The sequence below is a fragment of the Arvicanthis niloticus genome, chromosome 16, assembly GCF_011762505.2.
Source record: "Arvicanthis niloticus isolate mArvNil1 chromosome 16, mArvNil1.pat.X, whole genome shotgun sequence".
In the NCBI taxonomy this organism is placed as follows: Eukaryota; Metazoa; Chordata; class Mammalia; order Rodentia; family Muridae; genus Arvicanthis; species Arvicanthis niloticus.
Window position 1 is genome coordinate 8,338,334 of NC_047673.1, and position 23,403 is coordinate 8,361,736.

At 49.2% G+C, this 23,403-nt stretch overlaps 2 protein-coding genes across 4 annotated transcripts in view; both read right to left on the bottom strand.

Moving 5' to 3' along the window:
• Positions 1-648: 648 nt before the first annotated feature.
• C16H13orf46 (chromosome 16 C13orf46 homolog) lies at positions 649-12,821 on the bottom strand. 3 transcript variants are annotated; one of them, XM_034520885.2, is made up of 9 exons: positions 12,523-12,820; positions 10,469-10,520; positions 9,155-9,317; positions 9,019-9,066; positions 8,032-8,082; positions 6,117-6,184; positions 4,702-4,780; positions 1,636-1,704; positions 649-1,095 (listed from the first exon to the last, which is right to left on the bottom strand). In XM_034520885.2, exons 1-9 carry the CDS (start codon positions 12,710-12,712, stop codon positions 1,090-1,092), a joined length of 726 nt encoding a protein of 241 aa, XP_034376776.1. In that variant the 5' UTR covers positions 12,713-12,820; the 3' UTR covers positions 649-1,089. The 3 variants fall into 3 exon arrangements, 2 of the variants coding, with proteins under 2 accessions (XP_034376776.1, XP_034376777.1); XR_004608482.2 differs by having other exon boundaries at positions 659-1,095; positions 1,636-1,820; positions 12,523-12,821; XM_034520886.1 differs by lacking the exon at positions 1,636-1,704 and having other exon boundaries at positions 12,523-12,819.
• Positions 12,822-18,213: 5,392 nt separating this feature from the next.
• Rasa3 (RAS p21 protein activator 3) overlaps positions 18,214-23,403 on the bottom strand; it is a 112,529-nt gene continuing 107,339 nt past the window's right edge. The window contains exons 23-24 of the mRNA XM_034520433.2: positions 21,188-21,371; positions 18,214-19,732 (exon numbers count right to left, since the gene is read on the bottom strand). Of these exons, the coding sequence (XP_034376324.1) occupies positions 19,654-19,732; positions 21,188-21,371 (263 nt within the window). The 3' untranslated portion in view covers positions 18,214-19,653. The remainder of the gene's footprint in view (positions 19,733-21,187; positions 21,372-23,403) is intronic.

Genomic DNA, 23,403 nt, shown 5'->3' on the forward strand with positions numbered 1-23,403 from the left:
CCATAATAGGCCACACCTCTTCACGCCCTTAAAGTTGCATGCTCTTCCCTGGCAATGCAAGACTCTTTACCACCTCAGCCTCTCAGTAAGGAGTCATAGACAGTCTGACTACATGGGACATTTCCATTTCTCTATAGCTATAAGAGGGGACCACCCCGACTCTGCCTCATGGCTTGAGCGCTTGTTAGAGCCTCCAAATGCCCATCTGCCTGTCTATGGCATTTGGCCAGAACGTCTTTCAAAGCACCTGCCCGTGATACTGTCTCTGTCTGCAGATACACCAGTAACTCTTCTAAGCAGTTTCTAGACACAAAGGACAAGCTGCTCAGTGACCCAGGACTTTCTCAGCCTTTCAAACATGAGCCTGAATTCCATCAAGACCATCCCTGAACCATCCCTTCTTCTTGGCCTTTCCATCCCAGCTTGGGTTCTTCATTGATACATATCCTGGACTCCTGTCAATTATGAACCCATTAGGATGTTGCTCCTAGGTGAGAGGGGAGGCAGCAGACCCTCTCACCCTGTCCCATGCCTCCTAGTGACCATGGCAAAACCCAGAAGCCCATTATAGGATCAAGCTTCTGCTACCCCGCCCTCCATTCAATGGACTCACCATGTCTACCGTGTCCTTAATGAGTCCAGGTACTTAACAGCCTCCGATGTTTCAGGAATTGTTTTGCTTTGATTGGTGTATGTGGAGTCACATGGGAAGGTAATGGGGGGTGTCACATGGGAAGGTGATGGGAGGGTCACATGGGAAGGTGATTGGGGGTGTCACATGGGAAGGTGATAGGAGGGTCACATGAGAAGGTGATTGGGGAGTTCACCTTTCCAAGCATCCTTAGAGAACTAGGCTTCCAGGCAGAGGTACTAAGGAGGGCTGTGGCCCAGGATGTAGGTGCAGGGAGGACCAGTTCAGAGGTGACCTTATCCCCTTCTCCTCTCCAGCTGTGGCCTGGAAGTTGTCTATATATGACATTGTAACTCCAGCGATGCGTTCATAACGTGTTGTTTCCTTTAGTGAACAATTAGCTGGCGCTTATGTAGCCAGGAAGCGGGAGGTGCCTGTTGGTCCTGAAGAGTTGGTTCCTAGGGCTGAAAGCAGAGCTGTTTGGAGAATCTTCGTCACCAGAGGGCGCCATCAGACAGGCTAAAGTAGCCACAGCCTGGTGGTTTGGTATTTGGACAAATAAGCCTACAGGGGCAGCAGCAATTCGGGTGGAGGACAGAGGGGAATTGTGGGAAGGCTGGCTGGCTGCAGAAGGGTGTACTCTATAGAGACGAAGGTGCAGAGCAGTTACCACGAGCCTGCACAGCTAACAGGGCACCCTTCCCTCTGCCTCTCAGCTCCCGCAGCCTCCTGCCTTCATGTCTTAAGTAAACTTGACTGCTATTTACCCTAAGTCTAATTTTTACAAAACTCTTTGTAGGTAAAATAAGTAGTATCAAAGGCTATTGTCTATTCCACTGTAGGCAGGGTCCATGGGGACACCATGTGCTACCCCTATCTCCTCAGGGGCAATGTGGACAGAATGTGTCACACAATCTCCTTGTGACCCTAACAGAGGTCCCTGTTCCCTCACTCTGCAGTGACCATCTGCTGGAAGATGAGTTCACTGTTGTCTGTCACCTTACCTGTGCTTGGCCTTGGATTGGAAGAGGGTCCTTTGCCTTGAGTATCCGTTGGCTGCTGTCACTCTGGCCCTGCCCATGGGGGGGATCACGAAGCCATTCCAGGCCTAGGCTGTCTTCCCTTAGTCCCCAGAAAGCTCTACTAGTGGCTGAGTCAGAGGGGTCCTGTTCTGAGACGACTGATGGTTCTAATAAAGCCAAGCTTGTGTCAGTGCCCTGACTGGAAAGATCAGGCCCAAAGAGGATCCTTGGGGTCTAAGTCACGGGGGCTCCTGGAAACCGCCAAGAAATGGGATGCAGGACTGTAGAAACTGGGCTGTCAGCCCTCCCTGAATTTCAGCATCACTTGGATCTGGGAAGCCAATGGCTGTGCTGGATCATAATGGCGGGCATCCTTCAAGAGCCTCTGGCCATCGGAAGCAGGATCAAGCAAGCCCACTGATGACTGGGCCCAATGTCTTTGTTACCCATGGACATGTGGACAGAATGCAGGCACCCTTTGTTCCTCAAGCTCCAGATCTATTTCATCCTTCCAGTAAAACTGGCTGCTGCTGGCTGCTGCCCAAGTGTCACTGAGCTCCTGCCCTGACCCTGAGTCCTCAGCACATAGATGATCACCTCCTCCTCCTCTTCCTCCTCCTCCTCCTCCTCCTCTTCCTCCTCCTCCTCCTCCTCCTCCTCCTCTTTCTCCTCCTCTTCCTCTTCCTCCTCCTCCTCCTCCTCCTCCTCCTCCTCCTCCTCTTCCTCCTTCTCCTCCTCCTCAGGTGCTGAGCTGCCAAGTGCTGAGCAGCTCCTGCCCAGACCTCCTCTTTGATGGGCCCAATGATGCTAAGAAGCCGGTAGGCTCTGAGTCTATGCACAGAGAGACAGGTGCAGAGAGGCAGGAGAGTGTGGGCTACCTCTCATGAACATGGGGATGCTCAGAGCCAAAGTCCCAAATATTTCTTGAATCTGATATCAGTCCTTGGACCTGGAAGATGTTTTGGCCCTTGACAAAGACACACAGAAGCAACCATATTGCTGAGATTTAATCTATGTGTTCTCCTACCAAGGTACCTGGCCGTGGCCAACACAGGACTGCTATCCAGACACACCAACCAACGATGGACAGGTAGACAGACTCACGCTGAGGGCAAGAGTCTAAAAGCAATGACTGAGGCCTCCTCTTCCATTCTGGCAGAGGGACCAACTAGTTGTTTGTCCTCTAGTGTCCATGGGTACCTGTCTCGTTAATGGCAGCTGGAGAACGGACCTGATTCAAAATCACATAATAGACCCAAAGCATTGCCTCAGTTTACCATATAGATCCACTCAGAGGACCATCTGGACCCATTTATCGCCAGTGAATGATCTGGAGAAAGAGTTGCCCTTTCAGCTAGGGGTCTAGGTGGAAATTGATGGATGGACCTCCCTCCCTTCTCTACCCAGAGTGTGGTCTCCCTCTAAGACTCACTGTGAGAGACTGCAGCTCCAGAAATCTGTCCTTCTATAGCTAAATGACCTCAATTCTCACCTGTACTCCATGTGTCCCAAAGGAAACAGAAGAGAGACATACAAAGTACTCATCTGTGGTGGCCCGTGATCTCTGACCTTTGACTTCCAGGTGTCTCATCACCTGCTCCGTGTGCCTATGTGTATATAACCACGAACATGGAGTGTGTCTATATGTGACCCCATACATTTGTACTATGTAAGTGGTGTGTGCACTAGGAATACACATTCAAGTGTGAATACATGTGTACTATGCATTATACATATGACTGTACAATGTGTAGGCATATGTGTATGTGTTTGAGGATCTGAAGAGCACAACCCTGCACACTCACATGGGTGTGTTCGTGTGTGCTCTATGCTGTATGAATGTTGAGCATATGGGAGTTCTCTGGGTGGACTCTGGAGGTACATGTCTTGTGAGAGAGAAGCTATGCCCACCCTTAGGATGAAGTAGAGCCACATGACTGGCAACTGTTGGCCTGTGGTGGTTTGCTTTTATCCAACTGGTTTAAAAGGTGAGAAGTGTCCACATCGGCCTTCCACTCCCACATGGCTGTCCTGGTTCCTGACCCTGTGAATCAACTCTGAGCACACTCTCCAAGAAGCTCAGGCTCTCTATCTGAAGGTCAAAATGTCTAGATAATCCAGAGGCCCTAGCATCCTGGCATCTACCTCTCAGAACCATGGCTGTGGTAATTGCCAAGAAAGAAGGTGACTCTAGCTCTAGGTTGGGAAGGCAGCTGGCCTGATGGGTGCTGTGATGGGGCCTTCCCCCATTTGCCAGGGCTTGAGGTTTGTCACAGGAGGCCTCAAGCCCTGAACATCATTTCTGAAGCTGTGTTATCCTTGCACATTTAACCTGCATCTCTGATAATAATGAAGCTAGGGATGCTGGGTAAATGAGGAGACCAGGCATTATGTCATGTGTTCCTACACCTGGTGAAGGGCCAGCTTCTCCTCTGGGCTGAGAGCACATGACCACAGCCAGATCCAAAGGTAGGAGTACCCATGATGAGGATCATATGGCAATGCTGGACTTTGGTTTCCCCAGTTTACCAGGGCCTGACAAGCACAGAGGGTGGCCAGGCTGCTGGACATCCCTGGACCTTATCCTGCAGGGACCTTGGCGCCCACCATGCCTTCCCCAGAGCACCGTGTTCCACTATGTATTTGGGCCAACTGCTGCTTCTAGATGTTTCCAGGACCTGCAGGTTAGGACTGGGGCATGCCAGCATCGCCCACTATTACTGACAGGAGCCTGTCATAGCCACTCTATTGCCTCTGTCCACATCCCATGGAGAAAGGAAATGACCTACAAACAGCATCTCATCATGCCTCTGGTGACCAAGGGCACACCTGTGTGGTGCTCGTGACCCCTGGGCATTCTCAGACTACAACAGACTAGAGACTTCTACATCATAGCATCCCAGCCTTTCTCCCAGCTATGGCTAATCTTACAAGATGCAAATGGAACCCCCTGGGAACTGGTCAGAGAGGATCTGGCGTGAGCACATGACCCCTGTGCCCCTAGTTGCTCAGTGTCCCACCCTTCTCTGCCCTTCAGGCCTCCAGTACCTTCTCCATAGTACTGGTGGTTTCCTTTGCCTTCTTCTTTGTGTGGTATGGGATGCAGCATACCCAGCTGGTCCTTATCCTGGAGGCCAAGAACATGAGGATTTAAGAACTCCCTCCCCACCCTGTAACGTGCTAACCTCCTGGCTAGCAGCTTCCACCCCGGTCTCTCCAGATTGCTCTCTCAAACCCCATAGCTCCCACTCTACAAAGTCCCAGGAACGTGAAGCTTATACCCCAGCCAACTTATGTATTATTCAAACCAGATTTCATAGGTGGCTACTGATTTTTGTCCTTTGGGTACCTATGTCTCTTATCCTCTGGAGTAGGACAATCTGGGTGTGGATGTGATCGTCTGTCATGGCCTGGTCATGGAGGTCTGTCAGGGTCACTTCCCAGTGAGGATAAACAAGACATCTCAGAGTTGCTTCCCCAGAGACATACAAGCTTGAAGCAAAGGTTGTGACGGCTGTAACAGTAACTCATCAACTGGCCGCCAAGCAGAGCGCTAAGCAGAGTGTTATCATTGCTTGACCAAAGAGCAGAGCTTCTGGGTGGCTTATGGTCCAGAGGACACCTACCAGCCTGCACAAACCCAGCCTGGGTATGAGTATAACATCAATGGCTGTGCAGCCTAGCAGTGTCCTGGGTCTATGAGGCTGGATTAGGGGTGACTCTGAAGACCCCCCCTTTTCTGTGCAATCTTGGCGCCCGCACAGTTGCGGTCATTCCTTGGAGAATTCCTTGGTGTCAGTTTTACAAATCCAATAGAAAAATTTTATTTTGAAAGTCTAAGTAAGGCAACAATACTAACAAAGCCACTAATTCCGAGAGGTGGGAGTCTGAGTAACCGATATTGTGTTCTTTGTACTTTTCTGTATTGTTAGAAATAAAGTAAACTGGATCCAAGGGCCAGAGGCAGGCGTGTCCTTGAAGCCTAATACTCTTCCTCTTTGTGGCTAATGGCTCTGGACCTCAGGAAGTCTTAAAGCTTTGCTGCTCTACCTAGAGGCACAAGTCTCAGCACCAATGTATAAAACCTTGCAGGCCTAAACCCAGCTGTGGAGGGCTGTCCTCTCCCTGATGGCGTCCATGTGTGCAGGGCTTTTCCAACCCAGCATTCTCTAGCTAACCTCCAAGCTGGAGATCCTGATTTTACCTTCTGCTTCTTGGCCATTTTGCTGGCTTGGTGGAGTCAAATGTGGCGCCTGGTAGCCTGGTAATTTTTTTCCCCAGCTCTGAGAAAGTCTACTGTGTTGTTCCTTGTTCCTCTCTGGTCCCCCAAATCACGTGGCTTATGCATGGCTTGGGGAACAGAGGGAAGGCAGGAGGCACGGTGCTGCCACTATAAGAGTTGGTGGCAGGGATGTCACTCTGGATAAGCACCCCTATCCGGGCAGTTCCTCAGCAATACTTACTCATCTTCAGACAAGTCCCCTATGTCATTGGGGAGTCTCTTCTCTTCTTTTATGGTACAGGTGATTACCTGAGGGAGGTAGGAGAATAACCTAGGGCACCCATCCAAGGAACAGACAGGGACAGAGGCCAGTCCCCTGTGACCCTGAATGTCCTTCCAGACTGTGCCCTGTTGAGTGGGAATACCTATCAGGGACCCTGGCTCCTTGTGTGACCCTCCGTGGCCCCTGGGCTAGGATGGGAGACCTGGCCCCTTGGTCTAGCTCTTCTTCTGGCTGACCTTTCCAGAGTCCTTAGAACTCAGGGCCTCATAGAGATTTAATGGACAGTCTTTTTTTTTTTTTTTTTTTTTTTTTTTTTTTTAAGTCAGACACTGATGTGGAAGCCAGGAAGTGCATGCTGACAGGAGCCTGATATAGCTGTCTCCTTAGAGGTCTGCCAGAGTCTGACATATTCAGAGGCAGATGCTCACAGCTAACCATTGAACTGATCAAGGGGTTCCCAATGGAGAAGTTAGAGAGAAGGCTGAAGGAGCTGAAAGGGTTTGTGGCCCCATGAGGAGAGCAACAATACCAACCAACCAGAGCTCCCAGAGTCTAAACCACCAGCCTGGGAGCACATAAGGAGGGACCCATGACTCCAGCTGTATATGTAGGGGAGGATGGCCTTGTTGGGCATAGATGGAAGAGGAGGTCCTTGGTCCAGTGAAGGCTGGGTGCCCCAGTGTGGGGGAATTCCAGGGCGAGGAGGTGGGAGTGGGTGGGTGGGTAGGGGCACATCCTCATAGGAAGAGGGGGGATTGGATAGGGGGTTTCTGGGTGGGGGGAATGGGGAAATGGGATAACATCTGAAATGTAAATAAAATATCCATTAAAAATTTAATTTAAAAAACCATATTGTGTGATTCAAAAGCTAAAGGTATAACAGGTGTTAATCTGGAAAATAACCAACCCTCAGGCACCCTTTGACCTTGTCAACAGAAATCCTCAGGAACTGTCCAGAAAGACATCTGCTCATTACAGCAGGAAATCAGAGGAAGGGACTCCAAGTAACTATGTTGGCACAGCACTGAGAAAACCTCATCGTTTTATGGATAACCATGGTGGTGATGGTGATGTAGGTGGTAAAATTAATAATGGCAGAGATATTGGTGATGGCGGTGGTGATGATGGTGACAATGATACTGAGCGTGAAAATATGGTGACAGAGATAAAAAGTACTGTGACAGCAGCAATGTCACAGTAGTGGTGACATTGATGGTAGTGATGGCCCCACCAGTGGTGATGGTGGTGATGGAGAGAGATAGTGAGACAGCCATGTTGTGATCATGGTGGTGACATTAGTGATACTTAATTCCAAGGTCGCTGTTTTGCGAGCTTCGGGAAACAACCTTGAGATACTTGCATCGAACACAAGAGGCTCTGAGTGGTTTGAGCAGTTACTGACAAAGCCATACACTTCCTGTTTTCCTAGATCCAAGTGCGTCATTTCCTGTGCATGATTCCTTCAGAGCTCTGGGGACCCAAGGGTCCAGGCTGGTGTTTAAGGGAGGAAGACAGACAGACAGACAGACAGACAGACAGACAGACAGACAAGGGAGACAGAGACATACAAAGAGAGTCAGAGAGAGAGACAGGAAGATAGAGATAGGGACAGAGACAAAGGCAGAGACAGACGGACAGACACACACACACACAGAGAGAGAAAGAGAGAGAGAGAGAGAGAGAGAGAGAGAGAGAGAGAGAGAGAGAGAAAAAAGGTGTTCTCATTCTATCCCTAAAGGCAGGTCCTCAGCACCAGCACCATGGAGGGTCCCTGGAACGTCTGGCCTTGGGTCTCTGCCTCCGCCTTCAACACAGTGCAAGTGCTTTCCCAGTGGGTAGTTTGAATTTCTGGTCTGGAGGGTTTGGCCTGTACCTCCTCTTCAGTATGGTCTCCCAGGTCGATCTCCACAAACACAGATGGTTTCTACGAATGGAAATGATACCCTATGAGTAAACTTGACAGAATGCAGACTCCTAGCCATCTGGGTCTGAGTGGCTCCACCCGATTCTGGCGATGACTGAATACTCCTGAGAAGCTTGACAGAGGCCCCATGGTGACATAGACAGCCGGGTGTCCAGGGGGTTGGCTCTGGGCAGAAGAGGGAGGAGTATGGCCTTCTGCCTCATTCCTACCCATTGGAAACAAGTTATTGATGTTCCAAGGGTTTCACCTCCTTCCACCTTGAGTGTTAGGGCCTTCAGGTGACAAGGTGCCTGAGACCTGGGGATCTCTCCTCATCCCTGATCTACTGGGAGCACATGGGTCACCTCCATATACTCCCCTAGAGCCAAGCTTCACTGACATGAGACCTACTCCACAAGACGGGATGATATAACAGCTCGGGGTATGCCACCGAGGTCTCTGCTTGGCCCTTTAGCTGGCCCAGAATCTTACCAAGGACTATCTGTTGTAAAGTCCTGGTGAAGAATGTGTTCTACTGCCACTATTCCCTGTGACACGGGCTGGGAAAGGTCACTGCAAAATTTATAACTCAGTATGGTGCTTGTACAGAAGATGCACCTCAGAGGCCAAGTTCAGATGGGCCTTTAGTCACCACACCTGGGTGAGGGTCTCCGGGGTGTATTACTGTGGGCTAAGCTCAACTGGAAGGTGAAATCTTTTCAAGATCCACACCTCTGGTGACTTCGTCGTTTGGCAAGCTAGGGCAGGATGGCAGCATCAGGCAAAGTGGTCCAGAGCTTGATCCCTCAACCCCTCACCAGCCCAGTTGGACAGCACAGCACCTGCTCAGATGGCCTTATGGGATACAAGCCTACAGTGTACTCCTAGCCCACTGCGATTTGTCTACAGACAGATTTACATATCTTAACTCCTGTAGCTAAAGAAGGAAGCTCTTGCCTGCTTTTCTTCTAGGTGATCCAGCTTCGTGGACTCTGGTTGCTGCTCCTATAAATCCAAGAAGACACCAACAGGTAACTACAGGGACACCTCACAGGAGGACAGACAGAGCAGGCAGAGCCGCCCAAGGCCTTACCTCAGCCACAGAGGTAGATTTTTCTTTGCAGGCATCATTCTGTTCCCCTGTGGCGCTGGCCTCTGAGTCACTCTTCTCTGGGTCCGTTTTCTCACACTTGAGGTCCACTTTTCCCACCTCATCCTGGCCCTCTTTCTTCTTCTCGTCCTCTAAGCTCACCTGACTGGAGGTAAGCGCGACAGGGGTGTCAGAGAGGCAGTTTGGAATGAGTCAGGACAGGAGTTACTTGCTGTCTTTCTGGCTCCTCCCCCTAATGCTAGGAGTGGGGTACGCCTGTGGGCCCTTTGGAGGCAAAAAGGATGACCCCCTATTCCCTCTAATGATTTGTCCTGTCTGGAGACACCAGCCCCACTCCCTCCAGGTAGGGACCTTAATTAGGGCATCAGTGGATGGATGCATGCACATGACTCATGACGACCTTAGTGGCTCCCTGACCCCATGTGTTTTGTTGAATGTGGCTTGGGAACTGCAGTGGGAACAGGGAACACAGCTATCTGCTTACCATTGCCAGAGGGAAGACTCAGAGAGCTACTGGCCTTTGACGTATTTGGGGTTACGGTACCCAAAGTCCCTGTCCTTTATCTGAGGCTAGACAGATGCTATAGGCCTATGTGACATGTTGGTACCTAGTTCTACCAACCAATGACACCTTCAGTGGCTTCTTAGTTGCCAGCATCCCTCCACCTCAAGATTTCCTGGTCTAGTATCCTCCACTGGTATTGGCTCATGGGATGTCATTTGTAAACAGGCAGCCTGGTCCACAGTGGATGGACTCTGAGAACTGGGGAAAGCCCTTGGTTCCATGACTTCTAAGCCCTTTAGAGGATGAGAAGGTAGGAAGTATAGAGAGATGGCCCCTGTGTTAGGTGGCCAGACATCTTGCTCTATCTGACCAATAGACATCTTGTTCTGTCTGACCAATACTGAGGCTGGTTATGCACCCCGCTTGCTCAGCAAGGAGACCTTGAAGGCCCAGCTGACATGACAGGGTGCAGATTCTTTTCCAGGAGAAGCACATGGAGATGTTTGTTGAGATACTTCCAACAAGCCAGCTCGATGCCAGACAAGGACCAGCCAGAAGGGCTGCCTAGGAAGTGAACAGGACTCTCTGCAGTTCAGAGACACATGATGGTGGGTTCTGTTTTTAGGACAAGTCTCTTGGATAAAGAGAATCCTCAACCCTACCAACCATCCCTTCATTAAAAGGATTCAGTTTCCTTTGGGTTCCCCAAAGTCATGACCCCAACAGTGGGCTCCAGGCCCACTCCCCACACCCCAATTGTCACATTTTAGAAGAAAGCCTCTTCCACTCACCAGGTGCCATCATCCGTGTCACTTCTTGGGTCTTTACCTTGGTCCTCAGAGTCTGAGGAGCGAAGGAAGTAGGTTAGTACATGAGTATTCTAAGCAAGATATGGTGGCTCCTGCATCTAGGCCTTCCCACCGTTTGCTACCTCACAGGCTCACTGTCCTGCCTGGCACTCCTCTCAGCCAGCCTGAGGTCAACAGCCATGGCTAAAAAAGCTCCCCTTTCTCCTCTTTGTCGGCTTCTTTGTCCGTGCTCCAAGCTTTCTTCTGGCCCAACACGCTCCATGCCTGGGCTTGAGCTTTGAGCCCACCTCATGCACTGTTGTAAAAGCACAACCCCCTTGCTCTATTATTATATGTTTGTGACCCAGGCCGGGCATCCATGGCCTTCTGGAACACACCCACAGGTTGGCAAATGTCCTTATCTCAGCTTCGATTATTGATGTGGCAGAGCAGGAGACAAGAAGGGACCCTCCCAAGATGGCCACTCTGTGGAAATGGGATGACTTGTTCAGGAACATCCTGACCGCTGATGCCTCATGGCTCTGAGGACCATCACTGGGGTGATCTTAATTATCCTTTATCCTATGAGGCAAGAGGTACCTTGAATGTGCTCAAGGCCGAGGGGACCCTAACAAGCTGACATGGATTCCCTAGCTTCAGGGCAATACCTGCAGGGAACTGTGCCAGGGGAGCCTGGAGGGATGCTTGTTGGTCTGTGAGCTATCCCAACATGCCATACTCCTTCTGCATGTAACTTCCTCCCCTCAGCTCCAAGGGACCTGGCAGTTCAGCACAGCACCCAACAGGAAGAGTCGTGCACAGATAGCTTCTCTGAGGTTTTATTCTGGACTCTCCCCTAGAGCTGCCATTCGGGCCAGACCACAGCTGGTATGACCTGTTCCCCCACAGTGGCTTTGTGACTCAGACAGGAATTCCAAAGTGCTAGAGAAGAGTTCTTATAGAAATCGAGCCCAGAGCCTGAGTTGAAGGCTGCCCTTCTCTGGAAGGTTCCCTTACAGAATTGGCTGGCCTTTTCCTGGGGCTTAGCTTGCAGGCTAGTTGAGGGCAGTGCAGGATAAAGTTCCTCACAGGTTCATCTGTCTTTCCACCCATTTCAAACCTCATCCCATCCCCCATGCAGTTCTTCATAGAGATGCCAGGTGCCTAGCCACCTGCCTCCTTCCCAGAAGACAGCCTGACCCTTCCTGTGTTCAGCATGCCTGGCTTTGGCCTGTGCCCCGTGTCCCTTCCTCAAAAGACCCTGTGCTTTGTCTCTCTATTGCCTGAAGTGCTGAACTCAGACATCTGTGGATGTCCCAACAGTGAGGAGCAGGAGGCTGAGGCCTTTTAGCTGGGGCTGGGAGTTGTTATACAGCATTGCATGATCATTCAGACCTTGGCAGTTCTCATATGCCCCAGGGAGAAAAAGGGCAGGTTGCAGTCTGATCCCAGTCTCAGACGAGAGTCCAGGGGGTCAAACAACATAGGAAGGGGCCTGATGGGAGGCTTGCTGGTGATTTAAATATTTCCAGAAGATTTAAAAATGGACTGGGAGGCTGGAGAAATGGTGCTAAACATACTTCCAGAGGTCCTGGGTTTGATTCCCAAACGCACATGGGACTCAAGTCTAATTCCAATCCCAGGGGATCCGACACCCTGGTCTCCAAAGCACTGCATGTACAAGATGCACATACATACATGCAGGCAAAACACCCACACACATAAGGTAAAATAAAAGGACTGAAAGCTCCCCAGCACTCCCACACACATGCACACATGTGACTGTGTTTCAGAGGATGCTGATTATTAGGAGAATCTTCCAGACCTGATCTTTTCTATTAAGTGCACCGAGCAAAGAGCGGTCACGAGAGAGACAGGGTTTCCATTGCTTGGTGCAGTTCTGGAGTTAGAAACCAGCTACCTTCTCCTAATAGGAATGCGTCTTGCATGATGGATACACACATTGCCCATGTTCAGATGTCCACAAATTGTACTTTCTTGAGGCTGGGCCAGGTCTGCCTGCTCCCCCAACCCTCCAGGAGGGAGCCACCCCCTACCTAGCTCCTTGCGTAGCAGCTTCCTGATGCAGACTGGTGGATCCCCCTTCTGGTGCAAGCCACCCACACTCCTGCTCCTTTGGAGTTCCGCCCCCTCACTGGCCGCCTTGAGGTAGACAGGGGTTATTCCTGAGGGCAGGGCTCCAGGTCCAGGCCGGTGCTTCCTGTGAGTGGTGGGATCCTTCTCCATCCTGACCCAGAGGGAAGGAGGGAGTCACCAGCACAGCCTCTGGCATCTCTGCCAGCCTCTCGGCCAGCAAAGTGGTCCAGCCTGAGCTCACTCACTGTTGCTATAGCGCTGCTATGACATCACAAGTTAGAGCTGAATGGTTGTTGAAGGCTGTCCCAGAGGTCCCCGCTGGCTCAGGTTTTTTTCTTTTTTCTTTTCCTTTTCTTTCTCTTTCTTTCTTTTCTTTCTTTCTCTCTCTCTCTCTCTCTCTCTCTCTCTCTCTCTCTCTCTCTCTCTTTCTTTCTCTCTTTCTTTCTTTTTTTTGAGTGGTTTGCTATCTGCTGCTTTCCTGTACTTCTGGATTCTTTAACAGCTAGGGGTTTCTAGAAAGGCAGCGTGTTCCTGAAGCCAGTGCTTTCTTCCATTTGAGAATCTTTCTGTTTCTTCAGGCATGAGGATGGCAGGAGACAAAATCAGGAAAATAAATGAATGGCCCTGGGGCAGTGTGATTCGGTTTACATTCAGACCAATGAGTCAGAACTTACCACTGAGAGCAGGGCTTGCGGGGAGACATTTTGGTGATTTACATGGACAGAGAAATCTGCCCATACAGGACCTCAGCCTTGGTGGCCTCAACTGGAAAAATGTCTCACAGCTGAAGGCTAGAGAGCAAGGAGGGGCAGGGATGTCTCTCCTGCAGTTTCTCCAAGGGTCTACAGATGTCATCTTCATGGGCTATCCCCCCAATCTGTTTCTTCATCTCTACAACAGCAAACACAGTGAACTGGGGCTCCCCCTGGTGTCAACACAGTACACAACTCTCCCCTCAGAGGGATGTCTGTTGCTAAAGACAGGTGACAACTGCCTCAGAGCACATTCAAATGACCCCAGCCTCAATGCTCCAACATAGTGACAATTGGACAATTTTTTTTTCTTTTATGAGTATGTGTATGTCTGTGTGTGGATGTATGTTGGGGGTTGGTTGGTCTGGTGCTGCTATGTATTCAAATGCTAAATACTGGCCCCCCAAGATCTGATTGTACCCAATAAGCAGAACCTCACATACACCAGTGATGCTATGTAAGCTTTGCTCCCCAATTTAAAACTACTGGTTAAATAAAGGTGGCTATAGCCAGTTACTGGGGAGAATAGGAGAGGTGGAGTTCCAGACACTGGGCTAGGGGTCGCAGTGGGGAGCATGAGGAGAAGAGAGAGTGAGAGTGAGTGAAAAGGGAGATGGAGAAAACAGGAGATCCCCATTACACGTGATCAGGTGGAGAACAGGTGCTCAAATGGAATGCCCTCCACCCTCACTCCCACCCTCACCCCCACCTTCACTCCCACCCCCAGGACAGACTTCTGGAGCAGAAGTAACCCTGGGCGGGATTCGAACAGCTGAGTTTTTCTTTGGGGGAGAGCAGCTGAGACTAAAACAGACAGCACAAGCGATTTTTAGAAAGGATTGCTGAATTAGATCAGCAGACAGAAATCCTAACTCCAGAACGGAAAAAAGGAGCCCTGTCACCACGGGAAGGAGATTTTACATTTGTTCCAACCGGAGAAGAAAAGCCACGGATTCTAAATTCCAAACTGATGAAGCTCAGCTTGACAAGGTGAGAGTCAAACCCCAAGTGTCTGGGGAGCGCAGCTGGGAAATTAAGTCTAGCAAATAAAAATATAGTTTAGGGGTAACTCCCCACTAATTGTGCAAGAGAAATAATTCATAGGATTCTGCCTTGGTTGTTGAGGGACTGGCTGTGTCATATTAATAACCAATATGTTGTGGGAAATATTTTAAAAAGGTACCATCCCCTGCCAGCGCCTGCTACTCTCTGGCCTCGGAGATCTCACCGCCTCCATGGCTAGCTCCATGCAGCGACCACCCATCTCGTGGTTCTCTTGCTGTGGATTCTGCTCACATTCTCAGCCATCCTCCCCCTGCAGTTAGAGGTCACAAATCCCTGTAACCCGGTAAAATCAAAACTCTGGAGGCTTGCAATTTATCAGTCAGATTTATATTAGTAAGTTCTCAACCCACAAAACGCCCGCACAATGAACTCAAAACTCAATTGTTATAAACACAAGCTACACACCTAGATGGGGCAAACACATCCTACTTATTATTTGATCATCTATCAAAGAGATCCCCAATACTAATGGCTCCCAGGACTGTGCTCTTCTTCCTCTCCTTCCCTTCTCTCTATCTCTCTGTGTTCCTCTTCATTTAAAATTCTCAGCCCACCTTCCTTTTCCACTGTCCAATCACAGGCTCTCATCCTCTCTTATACCTGCCCTCTCCTGCATATAGACAGTAATCCACACTAATAGTTTATTAATCTCGATGTACAGTAAGTGCGCGTGTGAGTGCAGGCGCTGGCAAGCTCCAGAAGAGAGTGTGGGATCCCCAGACTTGACGTTTCAGGCAGCTTCGAGGTATCTGATTTGAGCACCGGGAACTGAACACTAATATCGACTCTCAACACTGAAGATCTTCAGCCCCTTGGAGTTTTTATATTAGTAGGACAAAGAAAGTCAGAAACAAAGGCTCTTTTCAAATACACTGTTGTATGTTGTAAATAGGCTAAAATCTCAGAATCTGGGCCTCAGATGCTGTCCAATGGCATTCGTTGGGGGAAACTAGGGTTTTGTTAATACATCCCAAAAGGCTGCTCCTGTTAGTCACAGGTTGTGAGGTCAACAAGGACTGGCTATTAAGGTAGCTAAAGAAAGCCACAAGCTCCGGATCTGTGACACTCCAACCCCTCCACAATCACTGATGCTCTTATCAGTTACAGCCTGGAGAAGGTTCAGTGCAAGGTGTTGGTCCATCCAGAAGCCCCTGTTTACAGTTCTCTCTATTGGCCAAGTATCACATATCACTTACTAAGTATTATAAATGTTCCGTGTCTACAGGGAAGACTTCCTAGGACCTGATGTAGGGAAGGCTTGAGCAGTTGGAATAGCAGGCTTCAAGAGAGGAAAAACTGGTAAAGCCATTAAGAAAGAAACTTCTGGATCATATCGTTAAAATCTACTAGTTAAAGATCTGATGCTTTCTAAAAATCATCTGTATTTGACATAATGTGACATCTAATAGTAACATACCTAAAATAAAATAATCCAAAACATTATCTCAGAGTAAAGGTACAGACGAGGAAAACGGGCCCTTTAAACAAACAATTTCCTAGATTGGCTCTATGTTTCTCCTGTATTTACAGCCATTTATACTCTATGAACTGTTTTATTTTGTACTTGGAAAACTTGGGTTATTATCTTTTTAATTTTAGTTTTTCTTTCTGGCCAAACGTACAGCTCTAACCTGCTGTAGCATGGCTAGCTCTAATTTTGAAGAAACACTGGTCTTTCACCAGGCTCTCTGGGTGTATATTTTAGTTTTCAGTTTAGTGTTTTTATGGGGTTCCTGAACATATGAACGAGTGGGTTTCTGAGTGTTTTCTCTTCAGGCTCTTTTCCTTCTGTGGTTTGCCTTATCCAGCTTCGATGTGATGACTTCTGTCTACTACATCTTATTTTGTAATGCTCGGCTGCTACCGCTTAGAAGTCTGTTCTTTTCTAATGAGAGACAGAAAGGGAGTGGCTGTGGAGGTGAGGTGAGGTGGGAACTGGGAGTAGAGGGAGGGAGGACTCTAATCATGATATAGTAAGAAAAGAATCTTTTTGTTTGTTTGTTTTTGAGTCAGGGTTTCTCCGTGTAGTGCTGGCTGTCCTGGAACTTGCTCTGTAGATCAGTCTGTCCTAGAACCCACAGAGATCCTCCTGCCTCTGCCTCACAAGTGCTGGTATTAAAGGCTTGTGTCATGCTTGGCCAAAAATCTATTTTTAATAAAAGGGGAAAAATTGGTCTTCACTATCCAAATTATCATAATTCTCACCCGTGGATACTATTATATTGGCATCATACCAGATTTATCTTGGGAAAGTAAATGAAAAGTTACATTATAGAAGAAATTTGACAATGTAATATTCCTTTAAATTTTCTTTAAACAAGGTTATCTTTTCCTGGGGCAGAAGAGATGGCTCAGCGGTTAAGGGCACTGGCTGCTCTTCCAGAGGTCCTGCGTTCAATTCCCAGCACCCACATGGTGGCTCACAACCATCTGTGATGGGATTGGATGTCTTCTTCTGTCATCTAGGCACACGTGCAAATAAAGAACTCACAAATACATACATAGATAAATCTTTAAAAAAAAAAAAAAAACTTTTCCCATGGACCAAATATTATTTGTAACAGTGATAAAAATGAGATATCAGACCTATTAGAACAGAAGACACAAATCTCTAATAACAATAGTCATGACATTTCATACCTTAAATGTAAATGTTTTCTGACTGAATTATTTAAAGTATCCTACATTAAAAAAAACAAACAAACAAAAAAAACCAATAGCCCAACATAAAGTGTAATTGGGCTCTGGTCCTGCAACTGCCAACCTAGCCACATGCATGGAAGGTCTTATCAGTTAACCAGCCTTGCAGACATTCGGTGTAATCTCTTGTTCTCAAGACTTGAACTCACACTGGTGACCTTACTTCAGTTTTGTAACTTCCCAAGACCCCCTCCCCCTTCTCAAACATGGCATGCCTGAGGTTTCTGGTGTGATGTCTTCAGCAGATGGTGCTGGCGCACAACCTGAACACAGCTGAGAAGGTCTTTAGTGGTCTGTTTTCTGTATGTCTTCCCCACAGGGAGATCAAGTGTGAGCCCTTCCCACCCCCCAATGATCTGAATCCTAACTAGGCGTGCTGGAGTGTGAGTTGGGCACATTCTAGAGGAAACTTGAGTCTTAAGTAGGCATGCCTCCATGTGAACCGAGTCCTAATTAAGCATGCTGTGGTGTGATGGTTCCAGTGTGAGCTCATCTCTGATTAGGTGTGCTTGAATATGAGGTCAATCCTTCATTTTGGTATTGTCCAATTCTTTATGGTTTTTTTGTTTTTTTTTTTTTTTTTTTTTGTTTTGCTTCCAGCTGACCACACTAACAGATGCCCGTGGCCAGGACAGCAGACACTCCACACTCCACTCCTGGGAGTTCCCTGGCAGACAAGAGGCCAAGGAGCAGGGTCATATCTTCCCTGCTCTGCTCCGCTCTCCTTTGTGGCCAGTGGAAACTGACCAGCGACCCACTCCAGCTTCACCCTGTCCTGGGAAGCCTTCTGGCCTGAGTTCTTGGCCCCAGAAAGTCCCTAGAGAAAAACTCAGTGCTCTCTCAAAGCCAAACTCCAGACTTTTCTGGAGTGACTCCCATTTAACTCCCAGTGGAATTAAAAAGGGAAAGAAAAGAATGAAAACCAAAGGGGGAAGAAGGGGACAGGGGAATTAGGTGTTCGGCGCTGTCCCTCATCCTAGTGAGTGGACATGCCATGCTGTTGGAAATGCCACCTGTCATGAGAGCCACACCTGTCTGGGCTGAGCTCGATGCCATCTGCCTTTGTCTGTCACCCTCCCTGTAGGGAAACTCCTGGACACTGCTGCCCTCTGGAAATCCAAACCACTCCACAGAAAGAATAAAACATCTGCTTTAATCAACCAGTAAAATACATTGCAAATTAAGATTAGTATCTTATAAACAGAAACATTAAGTTACAAACCCATGTTAAAAACAAGATCAGTGCAGCCTGCCTACTGTGACCAAAGTTACTTTTTCCTCCCATCCTCCACTTCTAGGCCTTCCAAGGCTATTATGTTTCTAGATACAGAGTGAATCTCCCTAGAAGAACAAAGAGAAAACGGTACCAGGATGTGTGGTTGTGTCCTTCAGGAACATCTGCCCATAGAGCGCCCCTCTCTCGGCCTCTGGAGATGCAGGGGTGAGGCTCCAGAAGTACTGTGGGACTAAGCTGGTGCAGTCTGTCTTGTCTGTCTCAGGACCCTCCCACCCCAATCAAAAGTGGTTCCAGACATTGCCATGTATAGCCTGCTGGACTCACAGAGACCTAGGCATGTGAGATACCACGTTTGGCCTTTATTGCTGACGGTGCAGTCCCCATCTCAGAGCTCCGTCCCTGAGGACCCTTTGGCTTTGTGAGAAGTCAAATACTGTTCCCTTTGGATCTCCCTGGGTCATCCCCTTTAATGCATATAGATGCTGGTGTTCCACACTGCCTTATATCAAAATGCCATTTAAAAACAATCCTTTAAAAACATTAAGAAAGACAGCTTGGAAAATGGAGCATGAGGATTCTAGTTTAAAACCTTACCCAGCATCCAGACCTGCATTCAAACTGAGGGGTGACGGTCACCCAAAGAAGACTTGGCTCTCAGCACTCCCTCTCCAGAGACTCTTAAGAAAAGAACCCCAGGTCCTCAAAGATCAAAGGGTTTCTGTACCATCCTGTCCATCCCAGCCACAAAACGGCCCTTTAGCCAGGGACAGACCAACATAAGGTAAGGAGAAAGGCTGCCTGCCTGCTGACTTCCAGGGAAATACTGCTGCTAATATCCCAAAGAGGGATTAAGTAGAATGGCAGGACTACGTGTACGTCTAGGGCTAAGGCCAGACTGATACATGTGTACAGAGCCAGAGACCGGCAGGCAAGGAACAAGAGAGTGCACACTCCAGAAGGTGCACTCTAACGTGAATGAACCAGCCGTGCCTCTGTGAGGGACTGGGCCGCAAGGGAACTGGTTTAGACAAAGTCCACACTTCCCTAATATTTAACAGATCTCTGGATCCCCGTACAACTGAAGGAGTAAAAAGACAGATGATCATACATTCCAGGATGGCTCAGATCGCCTGCGCTGGCAGCCAAGGGAAGTGCACAGTCCAGGCAACAGTTCCTGCTGGGGAAGAGCATGCTTGGCTTGCGGTGGCCCCACCAGCTTGGCAGGGCCTGTGTGAACGGGTGAACATGATTCCTCTCCATGTATGTGTTCTGTCTTCTTTTATCTGCTTTTCCCCCTGGTGCGGGTCAACAGCGCTGTTCTGGGAAGTGCTGTGACCTTAAATGGAATGGGTGGAGATCTCAGACTGCTGCCTGATGTAGTTCTGGAAACAACTCTTGTCTCCAATGGGATGCTCCCTGGAGAGAGAGCAGAGGGGAAAGTGAGGTCCTGCTCCCGACACCCCAACAACCACTGTACTTTTAATTGTCATTGTGCCTGTTTGTCACTGTGATGCACACTCATCATTAAAAAAAATGTGGAAAGTTCAGAAAGAACAGCCAGTACTGACCCCAAGGAAGCATTCACTGTGACTCAGGTTTCTCCTGTGCATGGTATGTCACACGCTTCACATGTGTAGATGTCATGTGTGCTTGTGTATGGAGCACATTTAGAACATACACACTATACATACATACGTGTGGGCTGTGCGGTCTGAACACATGTGGCAGATGCACACAGATGTGTGTACATGCTAGTGTGGACATACACGGGCTGTATACACGCGTGTGTACTGCGTGAAGTATGTATCACTTGCAGGATGTGTGTATGTGTGTATGTGGTATGTGTTCTGGGAGGGCACGGCTTTGTCTTCCTTTGTGCTGGGAGATGTTCTATGCTGGGACAGGGCCTGGAGCATTGTGGGTGCTTGATAACTGTTACTCTATGGTGAGTGCACTCCCCACCTCCCTCCATGAGAAGTGGAATGAAGCCTCTCACTGTGCTCAGCCTGTGAGCTTTGGTCTGCCAGGCTGACATGCATGTCTAATACACTCAAAGCAATGTTTCTAGACGGTGAATGTGGAGCACCACAGGACTGTCCAAAGGGATCGGGTAGTATGAGCCTGGCTGGGAACCGGTGCAGGTAGGTCTGAGATCAGAGTCAACACCACCCTGTGTTGTTAATTCTCAGCCCTGTGAGTATCTGGGGACAGTCAGGACATGGGCCATGGCCAGCTCTAAGGGTCCCAGCGCAGTTGGGATTGGGCCTTGTTACTGTTCCTGGGGAAGGGTGATACTGGGAGGGCATATAGGCTTCTGAGGTCCCTGTGGGTCACTTACCACTTAAGGACGATGACCCATGCACTTACGGAGAAGTCCCTGAGCAGTCCTTGGGTGGATGTAGCACCACACCACCTGCTGACCATAGTCCCGGAGCTTCCCTAACCCTTATGGAACAGCTTCATCTCCAGCTCCTCAGCTGGAAAGCTTGACCCACCAGGGGCCACATGGCCAGACTTGGAGAGGCTGAATGTCCCAAACTGGCTTGAGTCCTCTACCTACACCCCCACTCCCCACCTCAACCAGGGACAAGAATGTGCTCGGCTTCGTGACCCAGCACGCAGAGCCCCCGGTGGTCAGAAGAGGTGGCAAAGGGTGTGTGTGTGATGGTAGATGGGTGGCCCCAGGCTCCTTCTAAGGCCTCGAACTGGGCTGCTAGTGGGATGGAGCTAGCTCTCTGCACACGACAGAGCTGGGTACCCAGGTCTCTGAACTCCATGGAACCCCGGGGCCCTCCCACGTGAAGTGGCTGCTCATTGAAGGGCCAGATCTCTAGATCAACCCTTCTGGCTAAGGAGCACCCCGACACTCACTGGCTCCCGTATCTCGTCTTCTTGAACTTGTCTCTCCTGTACTGTGCATGCTCCTGTTCAAGGGTCCCCACCCCCGCGATGACCTGCTTCAGCGTCTTGTACGTCTCCTGGGGGTCATCGATGATGAACGTTGAGTACTCCTCCTGCTCTGGGCCGTCGTACACAGACTTGCTGCCGCAGGCCTCTGCCACGGGGTGTGCGGAAAGGGGACCGTCAGTACGGGGTGTAACTTAGGATCCCCCTCTCCCTAGCCATGTCTCTGCATACCCTCCCTCAAAAGGCTTTCTCTTCCCCTTAGAAAAGAAGGGGGCTGGCTGGCCACTTCCAGGGTCAAACACTGTCCAGCCTGGAGGACCTCTGGGGGAGGGGCTGCACAGTCAAGGTTTCTCCAGTTTACATTCTGAGACTACATATCCCAAGCCTCGGTATCATGAACCCATGTGCCTGCCATCAAGCCAAGAGAGATGTCTACACCTACACACTGGGTTTAGCTGTCTGGGGTGGGGCTATCAGGATGAACTTCCATTTTGCATGTCTACAGAGTCTGACAGATGTCACTCACAATGCTTCTGGCTAGGACATATCAGCTGTGAGGGTAGCAGGAGAGAAGACATGTCCAGCAGTGGCCAAGGACCTCTGTTCTCTACTGTTCTCATCTCCCCAGATGGTCTTCCTAATCACCTCCACAGCAGCCATGCCATGGCCTCTGGCCATCCACAAGGACCATCCAGGCACCAGAGCTGCCCTTACTCACCTGACCCTGAATACCCAAGTTGGTATGCTATTTTGCCTCACTGTCCAAGGCTAGGCCCATACCCAGGCTAGGCACTCAAGCCCCATATGCCATGGGATGAAAGCTTGTTTCCCTTCAAAGTTATATGGTGAAGTCTTTGCTTATTTGGTTGACTTGTTTTTTGAGTTAGAGCAATGGTTCTCAGCCTTCCCAATGCTGCGACCCCTTAATACAGTTCCTCACGTTGTGGTGACTCCTAACCAAAAGAAATATTTTCATTGTTGCTCCATAACTGTAATTTTTCTGCTGGTATGAATCATAATATAAATATTTGTGTTTTCTGTGAAAGGGTTGTTGGACCCCCAAAGGGATCTCAACCCACAGGTTGAGAACTGCCAAGCTAAAGTTTCGTTGTATGGCCCTGATTGGCTTCCACTTAGTATGTAAATCAGGATGACCTTGAATTTTCTGAAGTCATCCTGTTTCTGCCTATTGAGCTCTTGGATTACAGGCAAGTGTCACATGCATGGCTTATGTATGTATTATGTATGAGTCTTAACTCCTAGGTGCAGTATCAGGAGGTGATCCGATCATGAGGACACAGCCCTGATGGATGAGACTAGTTCCTCTGTAAAAAGAGGCGTCTTCCAGACCATCAGGCATGGGAGGAAGTCAGTCTGCAATCAGAACTGCCCTCTCCAGAACCAGCAGTGTGATGAGTGGATTGCAGATGTCCTAGACTCCAGAGCCATGAGAAAGAGGTCTCTGTCACCATGACCACGAACAACCAGTTTACGGCAGTCCAAAGCAACCAAGGCAGAAGAAGACACAAAAGATGCCCTAGTGTTATTCAAGGGCATGAGCAGTTTTGGACCTGCAGAGAAGGGGCTGGCAACTGCTAGAGACAGAGCTGGACAGGCAGGCAGTCCTGCTGAGGGGAGAGCAGTGGCAGGGCCATGCTCCTGTAACACTGAGAAAGCAACAGTCTGCTCAGGTCTCACACAGTGACTAAGGAGGAGTTACAAACAGAGAGAGGAGGCGATATTAGATCTTAGGTGACAAAGAACTTGGCTGAACTGGGCTTGTGATCTGTTCTGTGCAAGACAGAACTCGCTCATGGCATGGATATTCAGCCAAGGAGGCTTCCCAGTGAAGAGGCGGAGGAAGAGCTGGTTGCTCCTGACTGCCAAGGTGGGGAAGAGAGAAGTAGGTCAATAGACTTGTTTAAAAAAAAAAAAAAAAAAGGACCAGGGAGTGCCTGGCTTTCCCATTCTGTGAACATTTGGAAGGAAGAGAACCACCGAGGGGAGTGTGGGCTACAGACTCACCTCCTTATCTCAACAGAGTCTGGGGACAAGCAGGGGTCACTCAACAGAAACTGCCATCAGGGACTAAGGGAAGAGAGGACAGGGTAGAAGGAAGGCTGCATGACAGCTTGGGCCCTATAGGACTGGACCAGAGAGTCACTGGCTATTGCTGTACA